The 19649-nt window shown below is 49.8% G+C and overlaps 9 protein-coding genes and 1 long non-coding RNA gene across 13 annotated transcripts; 4 read left to right on the forward strand and 6 right to left on the reverse strand.

Annotated features, from left to right (window-relative positions):
* Nucleotides 1-27: 27 nt before the first annotated feature.
* LOC121590513 (N-acetylneuraminate 9-O-acetyltransferase) lies at nt 28-3083 on the forward strand. Its single transcript, XM_041910272.1, has 4 exons — nt 28-469; nt 533-629; nt 699-1457; nt 1525-3083. Exons 1-4 carry the CDS (start codon nt 337-339, stop codon nt 2906-2908), a joined length of 2373 nt encoding a protein of 790 aa, XP_041766206.1. The 5' UTR covers nt 28-336; the 3' UTR covers nt 2909-3083.
* On the reverse strand, nt 3036-3841 carry LOC121590528 (mpv17-like protein 2). The gene has a single exon (XM_041910299.1). The coding sequence runs from the start codon at nt 3696-3698 to the stop codon at nt 3114-3116; it is 585 nt and encodes a 194-aa protein (XP_041766233.1). The 5' UTR covers nt 3699-3841; the 3' UTR covers nt 3036-3113.
* Nucleotides 3842-3985: 144 nt separating this feature from the next.
* LOC121590511 (DNApol-eta) lies at nt 3986-7349 on the forward strand. The gene is made up of 3 exons (XM_041910269.1): nt 3986-4266; nt 4330-4433; nt 4502-7349. Exons 1-3 carry the CDS (start codon nt 4210-4212, stop codon nt 7263-7265), a joined length of 2925 nt encoding a protein of 974 aa, XP_041766203.1. The 5' UTR covers nt 3986-4209; the 3' UTR covers nt 7266-7349.
* A 39-nt stretch (nt 7350-7388) lies between these two features.
* LOC121589794 lies at nt 7389-8153 on the reverse strand. Its single transcript, XM_041908951.1, has one exon. It carries the CDS (start codon nt 8151-8153, stop codon nt 7389-7391), a length of 765 nt encoding a protein of 254 aa, XP_041764885.1.
* Nucleotides 8123-9551, reverse strand: LOC121590520 (short-chain dehydrogenase TIC 32, chloroplastic-like). Of its 2 annotated transcripts, none has more exons than XM_041910285.1 (2): nt 9281-9442; nt 8123-9176 (listed from the first exon to the last, which is right to left on the reverse strand). In XM_041910285.1, the coding sequence occupies exons 1-2, from the start codon at nt 9340-9342 to the stop codon at nt 8222-8224; spliced, it is 1017 nt and encodes a 338-aa protein (XP_041766219.1). In that variant the 5' UTR covers nt 9343-9442; the 3' UTR covers nt 8123-8221. The 2 variants fall into 2 exon arrangements, 1 of the variants encoding a protein (XP_041766219.1); XR_006004427.1 differs by lacking the exon at nt 9281-9442 and adding an exon at nt 9464-9551 and having other exon boundaries at nt 9082-9176.
* LOC121590517 (tRNA (guanine-N(7)-)-methyltransferase non-catalytic subunit wuho) lies at nt 9543-11148 on the forward strand. The gene is made up of 3 exons (XM_041910281.1): nt 9543-9627; nt 9710-10396; nt 10468-11148. Exons 2-3 carry the CDS (start codon nt 9906-9908, stop codon nt 11123-11125), a joined length of 1149 nt encoding a protein of 382 aa, XP_041766215.1. The 5' UTR covers nt 9543-9627; nt 9710-9905; the 3' UTR covers nt 11126-11148.
* On the reverse strand, nt 11146-12806 carry LOC121590516 (26S proteasome regulatory subunit 10B). Its single transcript, XM_041910280.1, has 3 exons — nt 12534-12806; nt 12305-12424; nt 11146-12241 (listed from the first exon to the last, which is right to left on the reverse strand). The coding sequence occupies exons 1-3, from the start codon at nt 12625-12627 to the stop codon at nt 11277-11279; spliced, it is 1179 nt and encodes a 392-aa protein (XP_041766214.1). The 5' UTR covers nt 12628-12806; the 3' UTR covers nt 11146-11276.
* Nucleotides 12807-13033: 227 nt separating this feature from the next.
* Nucleotides 13034-13691, forward strand: LOC121590532 (60S ribosomal protein L35). Its single transcript, XM_041910302.1, has one exon. The coding sequence runs from the start codon at nt 13142-13144 to the stop codon at nt 13511-13513; it is 372 nt and encodes a 123-aa protein (XP_041766236.1). The 5' UTR covers nt 13034-13141; the 3' UTR covers nt 13514-13691.
* Nucleotides 13692-14605: 914 nt separating this feature from the next.
* Nucleotides 14606-15720, reverse strand: LOC121590533. The gene is made up of 3 exons (XR_006004430.1): nt 15622-15720; nt 15121-15472; nt 14606-15049 (listed from the first exon to the last, which is right to left on the reverse strand). It is a non-coding gene; the product is annotated as an uncharacterized LOC121590533 (long non-coding RNA).
* Nucleotides 15721-17628: 1908 nt separating this feature from the next.
* On the reverse strand, nt 17629-18842 carry LOC121588811 (general odorant-binding protein 83a-like). 3 transcript variants are annotated; one of them, XM_041907186.1, is made up of 4 exons: nt 18788-18842; nt 18292-18457; nt 18156-18231; nt 17629-18075 (listed from the first exon to the last, which is right to left on the reverse strand). In XM_041907186.1, the coding sequence occupies exons 2-4, from the start codon at nt 18400-18402 to the stop codon at nt 17801-17803; spliced, it is 462 nt and encodes a 153-aa protein (XP_041763120.1). In that variant the 5' UTR covers nt 18403-18457; nt 18788-18842; the 3' UTR covers nt 17629-17800. The 3 variants fall into 3 exon arrangements, with proteins under 3 accessions (XP_041763120.1, XP_041763121.1, XP_041763119.1); XM_041907187.1 differs by having other exon boundaries at nt 18794-18835; XM_041907185.1 differs by lacking the exon at nt 18788-18842 and having other exon boundaries at nt 18292-18763.
* Nucleotides 18843-19649: the final 807 nt, after the last annotated feature.

Genomic DNA, 19649 nt, shown 5'->3' on the forward strand with positions numbered 1-19649 from the left:
TATGGTTGTTATTTCCATTTAATTCCAATTTTCTGGTGTTATTTTTTATGAAGTTGATTGTTAGCGAAAAGAAAAACCATTTACGATTTATTGTGCTGCTATACAATATTATACAAAATCGTTCAGATGAAATTTGTCCAAACCACGCACACCATTGCAACTGCACGAGCTGCAAAGTCAACTGACGCTCGTTTGATGACAGCAAGGGAAAACAGTTTTTATTGTGTTTTTTGCCGCTCCCGTTGCTCCACAATGTAACTCGAAGAGATCGATGGTTTTGTGTAATATGTGAAGAAAATTAAGACTCGTGCCGTCAAATCATCCAAAAACCAAAAAATGGGGAACAACGGAAATCTGTCCAAGGCGGAGCTGTTCATACAGAACCTTAACGCCAACAATGCCAAGAAACTGGCCTTTGCCATGGTGCTCGGGTTCGTAGTGTATCACGCCTTTCTGCATCTGCGTTACGGTAAGCGACGATCGAAACCATTTGCCCTGAAGCGTAGATTAAATGAAATGACTTCCCTCGTAGGTTCTGACTCGTGCAAATGGCTGCTCAGTGCTGGGCGCTTCAAGGGAGACAAGGAATGGCAGCCGTACGGATGCATGCTGCACAAGTACACAGAAACGTAAGTGACTCACGGCATTCCTTTGCAGTGTTCCGCCCACTAATCTATATTTTCTTTAAACTAATGCAGTGACACCCGCAAATGTCTGCGCTATCTTGCCTTCTGGGGCAATCAGAACCATTTCGTGCTCATCGGGGACGAACGGCTTCGGTCACTTTCGCTGGAGTTTATCGACTACCTCCGATCGAGCGAAACGGAAAACAACTCCAAACACAGCTCCACGAAAAACACGGAAGATCTTCTTTTTACCGACTACAAGCTGCGCCTCCGGGTGGAGTACATCTACGCGAACGAGGTTTCGAAAAGCTTGATTGACGAGTTCATCAAGTGGGAGCACGAGGAAGACCCGCCCAGCTTGATCATCGCCAGCTGCACCTATCCCAGCTTTCAGCGCGGCAACGTGACGGAAGAGATACAGAAGGCGTACGAAAAGAATCTGACGCGCTTAGTTACGCCGATCGATCGGCTGTACGGGAAGAAGACGAAAATTATCTGGAAACTCCAGGACCCGGTCGATCAGGAAAGCTCCACGGAGGAGTGGAAGAACGTGCGCAATGAGGATGTCGATCGGATTAACCAGGCGGCGAGCAGTATTCTGCGCTATTCGGAGGCGAAGATCTGGTCCTCCTCGAACATGATCGCATCCGGGCTGGTGGACGAGTTTGCCGACGGGCAGCAGTTGAGCTCGCTGACACTGAAGCACGACGTGCAGATTTTGCTCAACATGTACTGTAACGATTACATGAACTACAACGACGGAACGTGCTGCAGCAGTGCCGAACCGTACACAATCATACAGGTCACGACCTATGCCTTCTTGGCTGTGTGGTGAGTATAGTGACCCGGCGGTTCAGTCAATCAGACAGGTTAATAATGGTCAATCATTGGTTTACAGTGCCAGCATTGCGACCGCCATGTACGTCCGCAAATGGATTGTTAAGTGGCGCGGCGGACACGCCTACATGCCGCTGAACCAACCCATCGAAACGCAGTCCCCGATAGCGGCGCTAGCGTCGTTGGCAATCATCATGACGTACTTTTACCTCTGCGATCGGACCAACTTTTTCATGAAGGAAAACAAGTATTACTCCGAGTTTAGCTTCTGGATCCCGGTCGGGTATGTGTTCGCGCTCGGGCTATTTTTTACCGAAGACAGCAAATTGACCAAGGTGCTGCACCGGGACCAGACGGACGAGCTGAAGGGCTGGATGCAGATCGTTATCCTGATCTACTACATGACCGGTGCGTCCCACATCCTGCCGATCTACATGCACATCAAGGTGCTGATCAGTGGGTTTCTGTTTTTGTCCGGGTACGCACACTTCACCTACTGGTGGCAGACGGGCAATGCGGGGCTGGTGCGCTTCTTGAACGTCATGTTCCGAATGAACTTTCTCACCGTCATCCTGTGCCTGTGCATGAACCGTCCGTATCAGTTTTACTTTTTCGTACCGCTGCTTTCGTTCTGGTACAGCATCATGTACTTAATGCTATCGCTGCCGCCCCGCATCACCGCCCAAAGCACGGAAGCCAATCCGTACCAGTATCTGTACGTGGTGATCAAGTTCGTTACGATGCTGGCCACCGTGACCGTGCTGTACATGAGTGAGGTATTTTTCGAGCGCATCTTCGTTACCCGGCCCTGGAAGGCACTGTTTGTGACGACGGACGACGACATCCACGAGTGGTGGTACCGCTGGAAGCTGGACCGGTACACCATCACGTACGGGATGATCTTTGCGGCGATCTTTCAAATCTCCCAACGGTTCGCCGTGGTGGACGACAATAATCATGGCAATTTGTTTTCGAAACGAATCTCGCTAACGTCCACGCTGGCCGCCATCACCGGCATCGGGTGCTACATGACGTGGACGTTCTTCTGCCGCAACCGGCAGGACTGTGAGGAGGTGCACTCGTACGTGGTGTTTATCCCGATCGTGGGGTACATCCTGCTGCGCAACATTTCCGGCATACTGCGCACCCGCTACTCGACGTTCTTCGCCTGGTTTGGCAAGATCTCGCTCGAGCTGTTCCTCTGCCAGTACCACATCTGGCTGGCGGCGGACCGGAACGGGGTGCTGGTGCTGCTGCCCGGCTTTCCCACGCTGAACGTGCTGATAACGTCGTTCATTTTCGTGTGCGTGTCGCACGAGATTCATCGCGTTACGAGCGTGCTGCTGCCGTACGCGGTACCGAACGACTGGAAGCTAGCGCTAAGGAATATTGTGTTCTTCGTGATACTGCTCATACCGTTGGGCCGGTATGACGGCATGTTCTGAGTGAAGTGGTATTGGAATTGCGCAATCCCACTCCTACCTTCCCACACCGCACACCAAATGAACTTACCCCGTAGTGTATAGCCGGTGGTTTATGAAGCTTATAATGGAAATAAAACCAAACGCTTGATTGAGATATGGTAACTGCTAAGTTAACGATAAAACAGGTTTATTGCTTTGCCTTTGTCTTGTGCGGTGAAAGAAGCCCTTAGTCCTTCTGTGCGTTGGTTGCGGCGGTGGCGCTACTCTCGTCATTAATAACGTAGCTCGTGTACACGTCGTACCCGAGGGAAATTGTGTTATCGTACAGCACGCGATACTTCGTCGGCAGGAAGTAAAAGTTGACGATTTGGGCCGGCGGCCACACGACCCACTCGGCCGTGTACAGGCGGATGAACTTGTCCCGTATCTCGTGGCGCATTTCCTCCCACGAGGAGCGCTTCAGCACTGCCAGCGTGGCGAAGAACAGGAATATCACAATCGGCGAAGCGACCGTTTGATCGATCAGCACCTTCTTCAGGACCAGCCCAATCGTGCGGCCGGGGAACCGGCGATCCATGAAGTTGTACCAGCCGTGGCAGAACACACCGACCGTCATGCCGGAGATGGACATGAAGCGGGTCCGGCGGCGGTCCCACGCCGCCAGCTCGCCGCTGTAGATCTCATAGTGCTGCTCGATTATATCACCCACCCCGGAGAGGCTGACCGATATCGCGACATTCGTGAGCAGTAGGTACTTCTTGCTGAATGCTGTCTTGGTCGCTGTCCGGAACCACTTCGCGAGCGCAATCATTCCGTGGGCACACGCGCGTACAATACTGAGCGGGTCAATTCATGGTGATCCTTTGTTTGGCATTATATAAAAATCGTCACTGAGGTGGCCATAAATATCTATCTAATCTAAACGAAAGCCCCAATCAAAATAAACGCACGCTGCACGTGATTGTGACAGACAGTAGAGGAGGGGGGGGGGAGGCAGTGTCAACAAAGGATTAGTGGAACACGCGCACCACAATCCGACACGGTTTAGTCAGTGATAAGCGTTTATTTTAGAAATGATCAAGCGTAGAGTGAGTTTTTAATGTTTTTGAGGATAAAATAAGTCGTTTACATGGATTTATTGATACAAGTACACCCGTTTTATGCATCGAATTGGCCAACCCAGCACTGTAAACGAACACGTGCGGAATGGCTGAAATGTCAAACGGCTCAGTTCAGGCGGGAATCTGGGACGGAAAAGCGAGCAGGTCGTTGTGAAATTGTGTTGTCGAACATGTAGGAAAACCCGAAAATAAACAAACAAAATGAGCACGAAAACAACTATAAATATTAAAAACAAGTTCGACCGGGTGGTAGTGCTGGTAAGTAGTGTGGAACAGAACAGTGTTAGAATATGCTCACCTCTCATGCTGTGCTGCTTTCAGGTCGATATGGATTGTTTCTACTGCCAGGTGGAGGAAAAGCTGAATCCTGCCATCAGGGGAAAGCCGATAGCGGTGGTGCAGTACAACCCCTGGCAGGGTGGGGGGTAAGTGGCACAGTGTGAGTGCAATCGAAAGGAGCTACATGATGCGGTTTCGTTTTCCCCTTTTGTAGCATCATCGCTGTGAACTATCCCGCCAGAGCGGAGGGAGTCACTCGCCACATGCGCGGAGTTGAAGCGAAGCAGCACTGTCCCGAAATTGAACTGCCACAGGTGCCGCAGGTTCGTGGCAAGGCAGATCTGACACGGTACCGGGAAGCGGGCAAAGAGGTCGCGGATGTGCTGAAAAGCTTCACGCCACTGCTCGAACGGGCCAGCATCGATGAGGCGTACCTCGACATAACGGAACGCGTGCTGACGCGGATACACGAGATGAACGAGGGCAAATTTCAGCTGCGGCCGGAGAAGCTCGCCAACACGTTTGCGGTCGGGTACGAAAACATTGGCGAATTCATCACGAAGCTCTCGAACACGTTCGATCCGGCGGGCGGCACGGCGGAGAGCAATTCGCAGGAACGACTGGAGTACAAGAAGAGCGACATCAAGCTGCTGGTCGGGGCATCGATTGTGAACGAGATACGGGCGGCGGTGAAGGAGCGGACGGGCTTCGAATGTTCGGCCGGCATTGCGCACAACAAAATCCTCGCCAAGCTGACGGCCGGCTTCCACAAGCCGAACAAGCAAACGATCCTGCCGATCAACAGCATCCCGAAGCTGTACGAAACGCTGCCGCTGAAGAAGGTGAAGGGGTTGGGCGGCAAGCTGGGCGATCAGGTGTGTGAGGTGCTGAAGATCAAGTTCATGTCGGAGCTGGTACAGTTTCCCGAGAGCGTGCTGCAGCAGCACTTCGAGCAGCGGATGGGCAGCTGGATGTACCTGATGGCACGCGGCATCGATCTGGAGGCAGTGACGGCCAAGTTTCACTCGAAAAGCATCGGCTGCTGCAAGCGGTTTCCCGGGAAGAATGCAATCACCGGGCTGGCCACGCTCCACCACTGGCTGAACGAGCTGGCCTCGGAAGTGACGGAGCGGCTGGAGAAGGATCTGGACGAAAACAATCGCACGGCGAAGCAGCTTACGGTGAGCTACAGCCAGCAGATCGATAATGTGGACGTGTCCAGCACGAGGAGCATCGCTTTGGTTGCGTACGATGCGGAGCGCATTGCGGCCGACGCGCTGGATGCAATCAAGCGCAACACGGAGCGGTTCTTCGCGTCCAACTCCACGACGGCACTGCACAATCCCATCAAATTTTTGGGCATAAGTGCGCGGAAGTTTGAACCGAACGGGGCGGGTAAAGGTGGAGGCATTAAGCAAATGTTCCAGAGCTACACATCGAAAGCGGCCAACGCGGATGAACAGCCGCGCGAGACGGAACGTCGTAAAAGTGTGTCGGGGGAAACACCGGATGTCGTCACTGAGATACCGAAGGGAGCAGGAACTTCTAAAGAAGAGCAGCAACAGATAGAAAAGGGGAACGATGCATCAAATGGGGAGCCGAGCAAACCGAAAGGGCTTATTCAGCATTTCCTACAGCGTCAGTCTGCTTTAGCACCCGTTTCTGCCAGTAAGAGTGAAGAAACAGGGAGTGAAGTGAAGACGACAAATGCATCTAGCTCTTCTGATGCATCAAATGAGGAGCCGAGCAAACCGAAAGGGCTTATTCAGCATTTCCTGCAGCGTCAGTCTGCTTTAGCGCCCGTTTCTGTCAGTAAGAGTGCAGAAACAGAGAGTGAAGCGAAGACGACAAATGCATCTAGCTCTTCGGAAGACGTAAATCAGCCAGAAAGTAAATCGAAGAAAGGTATTGCACAGTTCTTGCAACCGAAAAGTGCCATCAACAAAGAGTCTTCCCTTGGAAGTGGAGATTTAAGCAAATCTCCTTCTACTGTAGAGTCGATAGAGCCAGCAGCTAAACCGAAGAAAGGTATTGAACAGTTCCTGAAGTCAAAAAGTGATGTCCAGAAAGAAACAGCCACTGAAAATGAGCAAGAGAAAGAGGGGAATACTAATGATGAAGCTGAAGCCGTCCCTTATCTGGATGATACTGTGGAGCTAGCGGTACCAGAACAGGAAGAGAATCAAACACCAGAGTCGGGAATGGAGCGTGATGTTCAGATATCTGCACCTTCCACCATACATGAATCGGAAGACCCACCAGAAGAGAAACCATCCACTTCCAAAGCATCGTTCGTGGAGCGAAGCAATGCCGCTACAAAACCAGATTACAAAGAAACGTATGCAGAGTACAGTTTTCAGGTCCCGGAACCAACCCTGGAGTGTCCACAGTGTAAAAAACCGATTCCCGAACATGAATTTCAATCACACCAGGACTTTCACTTTGCGCTCTCGCTAAGCCAGCAGCAGGGAGATGAGTTCCGGAATGATTTAAAAACAAAATTGACCTCCAAATCGCCACTTCCCGCCAAACGAACGTCCAAGGCAATCGTGTCCGCAGCGCCAAGTTCCGGTAGCAGTGGCGCACCGTCGGCAAACTTGTCAATCGCTCGATTTCTGTCGAAAGTTTCTCCCGAATCTATACGCTCCAGCAGCGCAGAAGTGGCCACCGGCAGCAACAGTAAAGCGGACGAGGTACCTGAAAACCACACCAAATGCTCTGACTGTGGTAAGTTCATCCCGCTCGATTCTTTGGATCAGCACAACGATTATCATGTAGCGAAGCGGTTGCAGCAGGAACTGAACCGTCTCGAGGTGGTGGTCCCTTCACAATCCACAAGTAAACCAGCATTAGTCGTGGTGGCCAGTGGGGCCAGTTCCAGCACGAAACGAAAGCGGCCAGCCAATTCAAGCGATAAAGTAACGTCGCCGGTCAAGCAGAAGCTAAAACCGCTGTCCTCTTACTTTACCAAGTTGTAAAACGAACGTAACTCTTACCAACAACGTGTACCTTATTAAACGTGTAAGCCAAGTTATCGTTAATCGTAGAAGCTAATTTTATTGCTTATCGTGTACGTATAGAGTGTAAGTATAGCTACCTGTTTAAGCGAACATTTTCTTTACCATTGAGCTGTATTTGCTGTCCTCTTGCTGGCGCGTTTGTATGATCTGCGCGTGCAACGCGACACACTCTTTGCTGCTCGCGTAATCAATCCGCTCGAGTGTGGCGAGCGCTTCGGTAAACCGTTTTACCTTAAACTGTGCCAACGCCTTCCGATATGTTGCCTTCGGGGAGGGATGTTCCTGCTGATCGGTGTAGCGAAGCACGTGCAGCACTTCGTCGTAGCGGTCCTGCTTGATCAGACAGGCCGCAATGTTAAGGTAGAGGGTTTCGAGCAGGGACTGCATTTCCTCGATCGTGGCGGCGCCTTCGATGGCCGGGTCGAGCTGATCGATCGGCGACCAGGACAGCAAACACTTGGCCGCCTGGTTGAAGTAGGCGTGCGCAAACAACGGGTATTTGGAGAACATTTTCACGCCATTCTCTTTGTACTGTTTGGCCAGCGCGAGCGTTTCGGGGACGGTGAGTTGGTAGTAATATTTTTGTCCCTCGATGCGCACCAGCTTCATGGTGAACGTGACGTCACCGCGTTTGGCACTGCTGATCGTACATTTGCTTTGCTCGTTCGTTAACATTTGCTGCAGCAGAAGCTCCACATAGCAATCCACCGGTGTCAGGGCTGTCCCCATGGTGATCCAAAGTTCTTCGCTGGATCCACCGCCAAGGTAGGATGACTCGTGTGCTTCAACATTGCTCACGTCGCATATCGTTACCAGGCAACGGCTCAGCTCGGATGGTTTCTCCATGGAGGTAAAGCGAAATGAAAGCCGTTCCTTCCGCAGCCCCTTGGTGCGATCCTCGTACAGCGGGGGCACTACACCGTCATCTCCAGCAGATGGTGGCTGCACTGTTGCCGGCTCCGTTTCCATAGCGTGTCGGCGAGCGCTTCCTTGCGCACCAGTGGATTGATTTCGTCGAAATCGCTCGACTCGCGGCCCCAGAACCGGCGCACGTAGAAGGGTGGCTTCTTTTCCGACAGTACCGCGTACAGGATGCCCTGGGCGCCTTCGTGTGGCGTTTTGATGAGCAAAATTCGCAGCGGCTTTTGAAGCCAGAAAAGGGCCCGATTCGCCAGCAGTGGGAAGTGACGATAGATTGGGGTTTCCACGTTGCCCGGATCGATACAGTGTACGGTGGGGATGTTCGTGCTGCTGGCGGCGAGCAGCTGCGACAAGCGGTAGGAGAACTGCACCAAGCAAAACTTGCTGTACGCGTACGCCCGGAACCGATTGGCCGCTGTGTCGGGGTACGGTGAGCCACCGAAGCGGTCGTTCGGCGGTATTTCCGCCACCGAGCGGTGGGCTTGCGAAACCACGTTCACGATGCGACTATCGGACGGGTGCTGCTTGAGGGCGGGCAGTAGGCGCAGAGTCAGCAGGAAGTGCGCCAAATAGTTCACCTGGTACAGATACTCTAGCTTGTCCTCGGTGACACTGGGCGGCACGTAAAACACGCCCGCGTTATTGATCAGCGCGTACAGCGGTTTGTTGAGATTGCGAACGTTTTCACTGAATTCTACCACACTGGCAAGGGATTCGAGTTTCAGCACGAACGTGTCAATCGTTGCGCACGGGCACTGATGCAGCACCCGGTCGCGGATTGTTTGGCCGACTGTTGGGCAGCGCACACCTAGCGCCAGATGACAGCCACGGTCGGCCAGCTCGAGCAGTGTCGCCCAACCGATGCCCGAGTTCGCTCCGGTCAGCACGATTAGCTCACCGTTCTGGAACTTTCGCTTGCTTTCGTACAGTCGGCCGATGTAATACCACCTGTGGAACAGGGGGAGGAGCAAGAAGAGGAAGAAGTTGGTTTTTGTAAAAATACGAAAAAGAGGATTTTCCAGAGAAACCGCTTTGCGCTATTAAATGTTTACCGCACAAAATATGCAACCGATCCAAGACCGAAAAAAACGCAACACTTGCTGATCAAACCCATTCTTCAAGGAGCCTGCCCACTGCCCACCAGACAACGCACACGCACACCCGAAAGGCCTATCGAATGGCTTCCGAATAACGGTTTCGCTATCGCCAGGGAAACCGGGAAGCCGCATATTTACCTTTAGCCAAAAAAAAGGCTGCCAGAACAGCGCAGCAATCTTTGCTCTCCGTTTGTTTTGTGAAGTTTGTTTGAAAAGTGATAGGGGGAGACTGATACGATGCCGCAAAGTAAAAAAAAAGAATTCGCCGAGGTTTATTGACATGGCGCACATTGGTAATGCAGGTCGGTGCTTTTAGTAATATGAAGAAAGTGAAATTGTAATTGAGAAATGAGAGTGATTTCCTAAAATGCTCAAATTACGCAGAACCACGAAATTCGTCGGAAATATTCGATCGCGGAAAGGTTTTATTTTGAATATTTCCGGATGTATAATCATCTTGGTTCACCGAGTGAAACGTCAACCGCGGTAGCGATGTAAACAAATCAGCTGTCAGTGGGCTGGCTGTGTGTATTTCCAGAACCACGCTAGACAGAACAGTTTCGGTTTTTGTGCTCAAAAAATGTATGATTTAAAAATCTATTCCTCCTACATTGTTGCCGCCATCAAGGATAAGATAGTGTTCTTTTCCACGGATGGAGCTGTGCTGCACACGATCACCGTAGAGCAGAAAGTGCCTGCTAAGAATACGGATGCCGGCAACGAACCGAGCGGGAATCAAACACAACCAACCCCGGCCAACGTTGTAACGTTCGAGTATTGTCCAACAGCGAAGGTGTTGGCCGTCTCCCTGAGCGATAAAACGTGGCGACGCTACCAACTACGGGAAGAAGATGGAGGGAAGCTATGTTCGGCCCCATTGGGCGAGGACATTACCACGGCGAGGACGATCGTGTGCATGAAGTTCGTCCCAAAGCATGGCGTTCTGTTCGGCACGGACAAGAGCGATTGTTTCGAGTTTGGTGTGTTGGACAAAACGTCGGAACCGCAACCGAAATGGATTCTAGGACACATGAGTCAAATATTGGCGCTTGCCGTTAGCGATGATGAGCGGTAAGTGAGCGCTGTTCAGAATAATAATGACTTTCGAGCACTAAATTGCTTTTTGCTGTTTCGTCTTTTAGGTTTATTGTCACGAGCGATCGTGATGAGAAAATAAAGGTCAGTGCGTACCCCGACTGCCACAATATAGAATGTTTCTGTCTGGGGCACACGGAGTACGTGGGAGGGATTGAGATCATTCCCAGCGGGAAGCTGATCTCGGTATCAGGCGATCGTACACTTCGGCTGTGGGACGTCAGCGAAGGAAAGGAACTTTGTAAACTATCGTTAAAGGAACCCGCCCTCGATTTTACGGCCCAAAAGGTTGCCGAAGGCAGTGGAATGCTTTGCGCTGTGCGAAGCTACGTGCAGAACATGGTCGAGGTGGCTCTAGTGTCGTACGATAAGCCTGACGCCAGTGAGCTGTACGATCCATTGACGATTGATGAGAGTTTAATCATACTGAATGCGGGTTTAAGTGCCTCGCTGCGATTGATGCTGTTGACGATGGATAAGGAAAACAAGCGTGTTCGAATGTTGGTTTATGAGTTTTGCGCTGAAAAGCGAGCATTTAAGGCGTGCGATGATCATCCTTTCTTTAAGAACTTTGAGGATCAATTCAAGGATGTGACGATTGAGCAGGTAAGAGATTACTCCACCCTGTTCAAGCACACGATCGACAACCTAACGGAATACTTTGAGCGGAAGAAGATAAAAATGGAATCGAAAAAGTCGAAATAAAGCAAAGCACCGTTGAGCAGTAAGTTTTTAGCGGATTTTTATTACATGACTTAAATGTTTTAATGATACGAAAACGCTAACGTTAGAAGTAACGAACCGAAGGAGAGCTCCATCAGCGTGTTCGTTAGTCTAACGGGGGATTACGAAAGAATTATACTGGTTTGTAGTCCAGCTTGCTTTCCAGTCGCTTGTTGTCGGCCACCTTGCGGACGGCTTTCATAAAATCTTCCTGTATGACGTACTCGCGCTCCGCACGGATTGCAAACAGTCCGGCCTCGGTACAGACGTTGCGCAGATCGGCACCGTTAAAGTTGTCCGACAGTTTGACCACCGCCTCGTAATCGATGTCACCGTGTTTGGCGATCGGGGCGGCGTGAATTTTCAAAATCTCCAGCCGCGCCTGCTCGTTCGGCAGCGGAATTTCGATCTTCCTATCCAAACGACCCGGACGCAGCAGGGCCGGATCGAGCGTGTCGGGACGGTTGGTGGCCATGATCATTTTCACCTGTCCGAGCGAATCGAACCCGTCCATCTGGTTGAGCAGCTCCATGAGCGTACGCTGGATCTCACGATCGGCGGACGTACCCTCGGAGAAACGGCGCCCACCGATGGCGTCGATTTCGTCCATGAAGATAATGCACGGCTGGTGATCGCGGGCGTAGTTGAACATCTCGCGGATGAGACGGGCCGACTCACCGATGTACTTGTCGACGATGGCCGACGACACGACCTTCAGGAAGTTGGCGTCGAGCTGGGAAGCGACGGCACGGGCCAGCAGGGTTTTACCGGTGCCGGGCGGTCCGTACAGCAGACAGCCCTTCGGGGGCGTAATACCGACGCGCAGGAACAGTTCCGGATTCAGCAGCGGCAGCTCAATGACTTCGCGCAGCTCGCGAATTTGCTCCGACAGACCGCCGATGGCCGAATAGGTAACCTCGCCCGGATCTTCATGCGACATGTTGTACACCAGCGGATCGACCTCTCGCGGCAGGTAACGCATAATCGTCAGTGTGGTCATGTCCAGTGCTACCCGCGTGCCGGATTTGAGCTTGGTTTTGTCCAGCTGGCGACGACATCCCACCACGTATCTTGGGCCGTTGGTTGCCTTTACGATGACTGAAATGAATAAGTATTTTAGTAACAACGCTCCATCATCTGTTGGGCAAACCAGTTTCTTACATTTATCCTCCGTCAGCTGCTTCAGCACTTCGCCGACAATCTGGCCAACGCTTTGCAAAGCCTTCAAATCGTTTTCCGATTTGTCGAACTGTTTCGTGAGCTCCTTCAGCGTTTCTCGAACTGCGGAAAATCAACCGTGAACCGTGAAAACAGGATCCCCAAAGACTTCTCCCGTAGTGTTATTCCGCTAGTCATCGTCAGCGCCCTAACCTCAACCCCCTGTATTTACCTTCCTTCAGCCGAGATTCGACCTCTTTGTGCTCTAGCAGTTTCTTCCGGTAATCCTCCAGCGCTTTCTCACGGGACGCGTCAGCCACAGTCATCTTGACGATTGGTGAGAGATTACGGCTTAAATCGTCGAATAGATTTGGTTGTTTTCCCCCACAGCCAAGCAGAGTTTCCAAAGATCTTTGCCTGACAAAACAGTTTATGAAGCTGCGATGACAACACTCACAACACACGCACACACACACGCACAAAGCGATGGGTGATTTTGCATTCTGCTGACAACTACATCTACGCAAATTGACAGGCGGACGAAAAAATGGCGCCCGTGGCTAGCCGGGCGAGTTGAAAAGTTGGCAATTGCCGAGGTGACTAGCGAAGGTGCGCCGTGTTACCGCTGGATTCCCTTCGCAAGGGGCGGAACAGACACACGGAAACTGTTATACGGTGTGTGCGCATGCAGTGTCAGGTGAACCCGCACCACTGTAAACCAACGGCGTGTCGTGGTGTGCTGCTTTCCGTTCTTTTCGACGTTTCTGCCGATTGTGACCGGAGGTGTTTCAATCGCGTGCTTCTTGAAAAAGTAGCGAAAATCCCCACAAAACCAGCAAAATGGTGAAAGTAAAGTGTTCCGAGCTTCGCACGAAGGACAAGAAGGAGCTGACCAAGCAGCTGGAGGACCTGAAGAAGGAGCTGCTGAATCTGCGCGTGGCTAAGGTCACCGGCGGTGCTCCGTCGAAGCTGTCCAAGATCCGTGTCGTCCGCAAGGCGATCGCACGCGTGTACATTGTGATGAACACGAAGACGAAGGAGAACCTCCGCAAGCTGTACAAGGGCAAGAAGTACGTGCCGCTGGATCTGCGCCCGAAGAAGACTCGCGCGATGCGCAAGGCCCTGTCCTACCGTGACGCCAGGAGACTGACGCTGAAGGAGCAGCGTAAACGCGCGAAGTTCCCCCGCCGCCGATACGCCGTCAAGGCCTAAAAGGGGAGGGTGTGTGTGTGTGAGGGTGGGCGGTATCGCCTTCCTCTACTGCTAAGCGATCCTCTGGTGTACGTGTACGGGACGCCACCGGTTTTTGGTTCCGAGCAGGTTCCCGGATGTGAAGATCATATGTAACATCGAGATCGGTATAATACAAATCAATGTTTATTGAACCCTACAAGCCTACAGTGTTTCTTATCGTGTTTTTTTTTCTAATCGATGCGATGTGTGTCCAGTGTTTGGAAGGTAAGGATGCTCTCCAATGGTCGGTGGGTCTGTTCTTTCGAGGCGTTTCGCATGTTCTCTCTGTCCGTTTCCACCAGAAAGAAATCTGTATCTTCGTAGCTTGGTTTGTAATGGCATTTCGTTGTTGTTGATGATTTTGTAGAGCAAATTTTATATTTACACAGATGGTCTAACAGTTCATTGATTGATTACAGGATTTGCTACAGAAAAAAACACAATATCTTGTGTTCGGATGGGATTGTAGATCGATACAGGACGAAAAAATGTATGTTACAGCAACTAATCTTAACTTCTTGTACTTCTTTGTAGTATCATCTTCGAGGACTGATCTGAAAATAGGCAACAGTCGCTCTCAAAGTACGGACCAATTGGACAAAGCTTATAGCAAAATGTTGGAAAGGACGATCAATTCTAAAAATACAAATGTAGTTTAAAGCTACTTACTTATCTTAGCCCATGTAAGCCTATCGGAATCGATTCCGGGCCGTGGAATGCAGCGAATGCGCTAATATTTTGTTCGAGTTGAACTGAAGGATCAGTAGGTGCAAGAAAGCATGCGTGATTCCGACCCATCAACGGGGCCATAGTAGATTGAAGCACCGACGCAAATTTGCCGTACCAACGGGTTACAAGTCGCTTATGCTTACCTGCAGCTACTGGAATCATTGCACCGACTGAACCTATTTCTACCGGTACGGGTAGATACGAACGACTCCAGGTCGCTTACGGATGGCTCTGATCCGGCAGCTCCTACGCTGTCCTCTTGAAAAATTGATGCAAATCTCTGGCAGTTTGAATGTTCCATATAATCAATTTAACGAGTATTAAGTTATTTCGTCTGCCCCAAAGATGTCGATGGAAGTTAACATTGGAATAGTAAAGGGTACGATGAGTGGAAGAACTGCTATAACAAACGTAAGAAACCAAGGCGCACCATCCCAATAACTGCTTCTTTGTATAGGATCGTCTATAATCCCGAGACGCCTTCGCTGCTAATTACAATGTTTATAGATTCCTTCTAGTTAGCAAAGATAGCAGCACATTAGTTTAAGGAGCAATGTCCCCCAATGTCTTATCTATTGTACCAGTACATCAGAAAATTCTTCGTAAAGCTCTTGCAATCTCATCATAAGCAGCAGTTTTAGTTCTCCGCAGTTTCAACAAAAAAATCATATTCCTACTGAACGTTCTCCAAGGAGTTGCATCAAATTTTGACAGGGTGTATTAGGTTCGGAAGGAGATTTGGATGACTTGATACCTGGTCCCAATAGCACAGGCCAGTACCTTCAGCTTTAGTAGCAGGAAAATGACACACAAATGATGCCTATACCATTCCCAAAGTCCTTATTCCCCATACATACCTAAAGAAAAGAGTTCAGATAAGGTAGAGCAAACGTATACGCTTCCTTGAATCCGCCAAGGGACATCCGCCCCCTTTGAATCACTGCGAAGGTTCGCTTACTCCCCAATGCAACACCTCTTGAACTCTGCTGTACTGCACCGAAGCTGCACCTAAAGGGGTTTTTTTGCACGGAAGGGGCGGTGGTGGGTTGATGCTTCCTTTTTCTCTTTTTAATTAGCCAAATGGATGCGCGATTGGAGGATCTGCGACCGTCGCGCGTTCCGCACCCAACGACGAGTGGCCAACAGTTGCGTAAAACTTGTACCGCCCGGCTCTTCATTTACATTTTAATTTGCTTGATTACGGCGATACTTTATCAGAGAGAGAGAGAGAGAGAGAGAGAGAGAGCGACAGAAAGGGGGATGAAGTTTTACAGTGTTTTCATGTTCTTGCCACTGCACTTGGCAATATCGGTGCCGCTGTGTTGGCTCACAGTGCCTTTAGTCCTTTTTTTCCTTACTTTCTTTTCTGTTTTGCCTGTATACACTTTTCGTTTTCTCACTTTTATTGCAACGCTTGCCCCGTCCCGGTTTGGTGTCAACTGTTCGCTTCTTGCCACTTTTCCACCAACCACTACAGCATCTAGTTAACAGAGACGAACGAACAGCTCGATTGACGTTGTTATTGTTGTTTCGCTTTAACTTTTCGCGAGGGATAATTTGGAGCCTTTTTTTTTTTTGGGCGCTGGTGTTGTTCTCGACCAAGCGAGAGTTTTGCGACTCTTATCCCGCAGCCATCCGGTCCGGTTGGGGAGGGGGGGGGGGGGATGGAAAACGTTGGTCATATTCTTTCTTCGCCGTTGGTCCGAAACTTTGATTAATGATATTCCAAATTTTGCATCGCTCACACCGGTCCGAAGAGGGGGCAGCATTCGTTCTTGCGACTCTTGAGGGATGGCGTTATTCCCCCCCCCCCATCCTCGCCCCCTTACCAAGCTTGAGAGGCGTAATTAGGCGCTGATAATAAGTTTTAATTTCTTACCCATTGCCCGCGGGCCGGACGAGCGCTGGTAAAAGAAGGCACACGGGCAGCAAACACGGCGACAAAAAAGGAACGCATCAAGATGCGAAGACACGGAGGGAAGGTTGGAGGAGGAGGAGGACGGTTTTTTTTGGTGGACTGAAGATTGCTTTCTCTAATCATTCCGATGCCAGGAAGTGTGGAAATATATCCTCCCCCCTTGGAGGCCGATAAACCCATTGAAGAACCATTGTTGTCCTAACTTTCCTCCAGTGTTACGAGGAGATAAAGTGCTCTTTACAACCGAACTGAACCAAGTTGGTTTGGAAGTTTGATGGTTTTTTTTTGGAGTGGAATTTTTAAGATTGAATTTCCAGGAGTGCCTCCCGGCATTGCTGTTACAATTGTAGTTTAGCGATGGGTAATAACATAGGCGGTTTATGTGTAGTTAAAGATGGACGAGAAATAATGTGATTAATTAGGACTGTCGGTGTCAATTTAGTGTCGGGAAATTAAAAGCATGAGAAATTAACAGTATCACAGAGCCTTTTGCTACCACCGAGGGACTGGTCGATCTCTGGAATCTTCGGGAACATGGAACTTTTATAAGACAACCCAGATCCTTGCATACGCGGATATACATTTAGACATGATTGGTCTGTGGCAGAGAACTTATAATCCCAAAACTACGTAAAGGATAGGTGAACGCACTTTTGAAGTCGTCCAAATACTCACCTATCTCGGGTCAAAGGTCAGCATTGACATGGAAGCTGAGTTACAAGCAAGGATGTTGGCTGCCGGTCGTTCAATTAATAACCTGAGGAAGCAGTTCTCCTCCAAGATGCCTTTAAGGTATGTTCACTGACTAAATCCTCTTGGTCGCGTTGGAGAGGAAGTTACGCAGAAGGACGTTAGTGCTTCGAGTGTGTGGAATGATAATTCAAGAGCTGATACAACGACGATATCCTGTGGGCTCCTGTAGGCTGGCCGTTTTATTTGAATGAATCGGGACGAAGTCTTTGTAGGTTCACAGAGACAGAGCTAGCGTGGTATAGCCTAAGTTGAAGTGCCAAGGTAGTGTGGAAGGGTCCATTATTAGAGGCCGAGACATGATGATGATGATGAGTCCCACCTCTAACCCCAATATAGTATTGAGAGGAACGATTGTATCTGATCGATAATTGTGTTATTGTAAATTATTAATAAAGCATATAATGAGGCAAGTAGGTATTATAAGAACGTGGGGCCAACAAAACTTTAATTCCTCCTTATGAAGCATTTAGGGTCGGTCTCAACACATGGTACAACTGCTTTCGTTTAAGATAACAAATTGATAGATGAAGTCGCGAGATCGTGATCGGTTTCGGATACTCCTGCAGCATGCCAAGGCGCAGTGTAAGTAAGTATGTAATTAGTTCCATATAAAGATTACACTTTGGTATCCCTTTGCTTAAGAATGCTTTCCTCTTTCTTTCTACATTAATTCTTCTGACCCCTGGATTCCTCATGAGTTACCACAAGAATGTAAATATCTCATACTTAGTAATCTTTGTAGCTAAATGTATCAACTATCCCACACATTTGTACTCAACCACTCGCTCAAATCAAAATAACGCTCCCAAGGCTTACGGATAAAGAAACCTTGTAGTTCAAAAAAAAAGGACACTAAAAAAAGCTCACTACGGTAAAAAGTAGTGCACCGGGTCCCGCGTCTTCCAGCACTTATTCAGCCAGAACGCTTTCTCGCAGGCGTTCTCGCCCTCCGGATACAGACAGCGCTTGAACCAGTTGAGCGTGATCAGATGCATCGATTCGGGCAGAAAGTCCTGTATCTTGACGTAATGGAACTCGCCCTTATCGTTCACCACGCCCGCCCGATGGAAGAGACAGTTCATGTAGCACTTCAGCTTGTCATCCTCGTGGATCTCCTGATCGCTGAACCGCTTGATTGCATCTGTGTGTGTGACGTAGTGTGTTTTTGATACGATTAGAAGGTGGTTCCCGTTGTGAGGAATGTTTCACAGATTCCCTTACCCTCGGATGCACCCGTCTCAGCGACACAGGCATCGTGCATTGGTTTCATCTTCTCCAGCAACTCCGGTGGAGGGTACTGCTCGCAACAAAGGACACGATCAGCAAGATCAACACCACCAACGCTCAATCAACTTACATTTGCATCGCGTCTCGGTGCGTCAGATTGTACCATTAGAATGGCACATTGGAAAAACGCCAGTGCAGCTAACACTCTCCACCTCGAGCTCCAGCACGGACCGTGTCCCATCGCTGTCGTCGCTTCTGTAGAGCTGTAAGCCGGTAAGCTGGTTTTCTTAAAGTTTCTAGCGAGAGGGAGAGAGAGAGAGAGAGAGAGAGAGAGAGAGAGAAGAAAGGACAAGCCAACACTTATCATTAATTAAAATGGGGGAAAATGTTAAAAAGTTTTACTGGCACAGGAGTGAAGCAGTGTGAGAGCAAGAGAGCTCGCACAGGATATTAAAATGTGACCGACAAGAACAATGGCCAGGGGAATGGTTCCACTGCCGTGGCTCCCCAAAACAGGGGGGGGGGGGGGCGCCCATGCAGATGAAAAGAAACTACGTGGGGTCCACTGGGAACACCGCTGCACTTGACTGTGACTACACGAATTTAATTGCAAGGTATGCACATACACAAACCGTGAACGAGCGCGCACGCCACCCAGAAAAGGTTACAGTTGGATAGGTTTTGTTCGGTTCGGTCGCGTCCGTTCGGGCTTTATATGCAGGTGGCGGGATGGAATGAGATTTACTAAATTACGGCACGTCAACAGCTTGTGGGGTCGGTGTGTGTGTGTGTGTTGTAACAACAGCGCAAAACACTCCCTCGTATCGTATTCCCGTTCTCTGTCGTTGGAGTGTTGTTGCCGTGCGCAGATAAGTGTGTGCTTTCGGACGCAGTCAGAGGAGCGTTTGAAAAGCAACACGTCACTGCATCGCAGCAACCCCCCAATCTCACTGCCACACTGCCACAGAACGCATTGCGCAAATGTGGCGCAAAGAATGATGTGACAAAGAATCTTTTGCTAAGCTGAAACAGTCATTTGCACCCAACGTTTGAGGGTTGGCGCGCGGCCGTGCAATTACAGATCACTACACCCAATGCACTGGCCCGCGAAAAGCCGACGAATCATACGAAATAATTCACACGCAGCGCAAATTGTTAATTCATCTTTGCAACCAAAGGCAAAACTTTAATTAAAACAACTGCCTCTGGGGGAGTTGTGCCGGGACTGAAGCACAGGGCTGATAATTAAAACACGGCTAACGACGGATTCAATGGCAATTACTGAAATGCGATGAAAAAAAAAAAGCTGACCCTTTTGCACGGATCGCGAAAGAGTGTGGGGAGATGATGGGAAAATTGGACAAACTGAAGCTCAGTGCAGCAGAAAATGTCAAGAGATGATGTCACATTAGCGTAAAGGGAAAGGATTGACTGTGGTTTCGAGAAGAAGAAAAAACTGAACCTTTTTGATGTTTTATACAGTGGCAA

The sequence above is a fragment of the Anopheles merus genome, chromosome 2R (genome assembly GCF_017562075.2).
Source record: "Anopheles merus strain MAF chromosome 2R, AmerM5.1, whole genome shotgun sequence".
Lineage (NCBI taxonomy): Eukaryota > Metazoa > Arthropoda > Insecta > Diptera > Culicidae > Anopheles > Anopheles merus.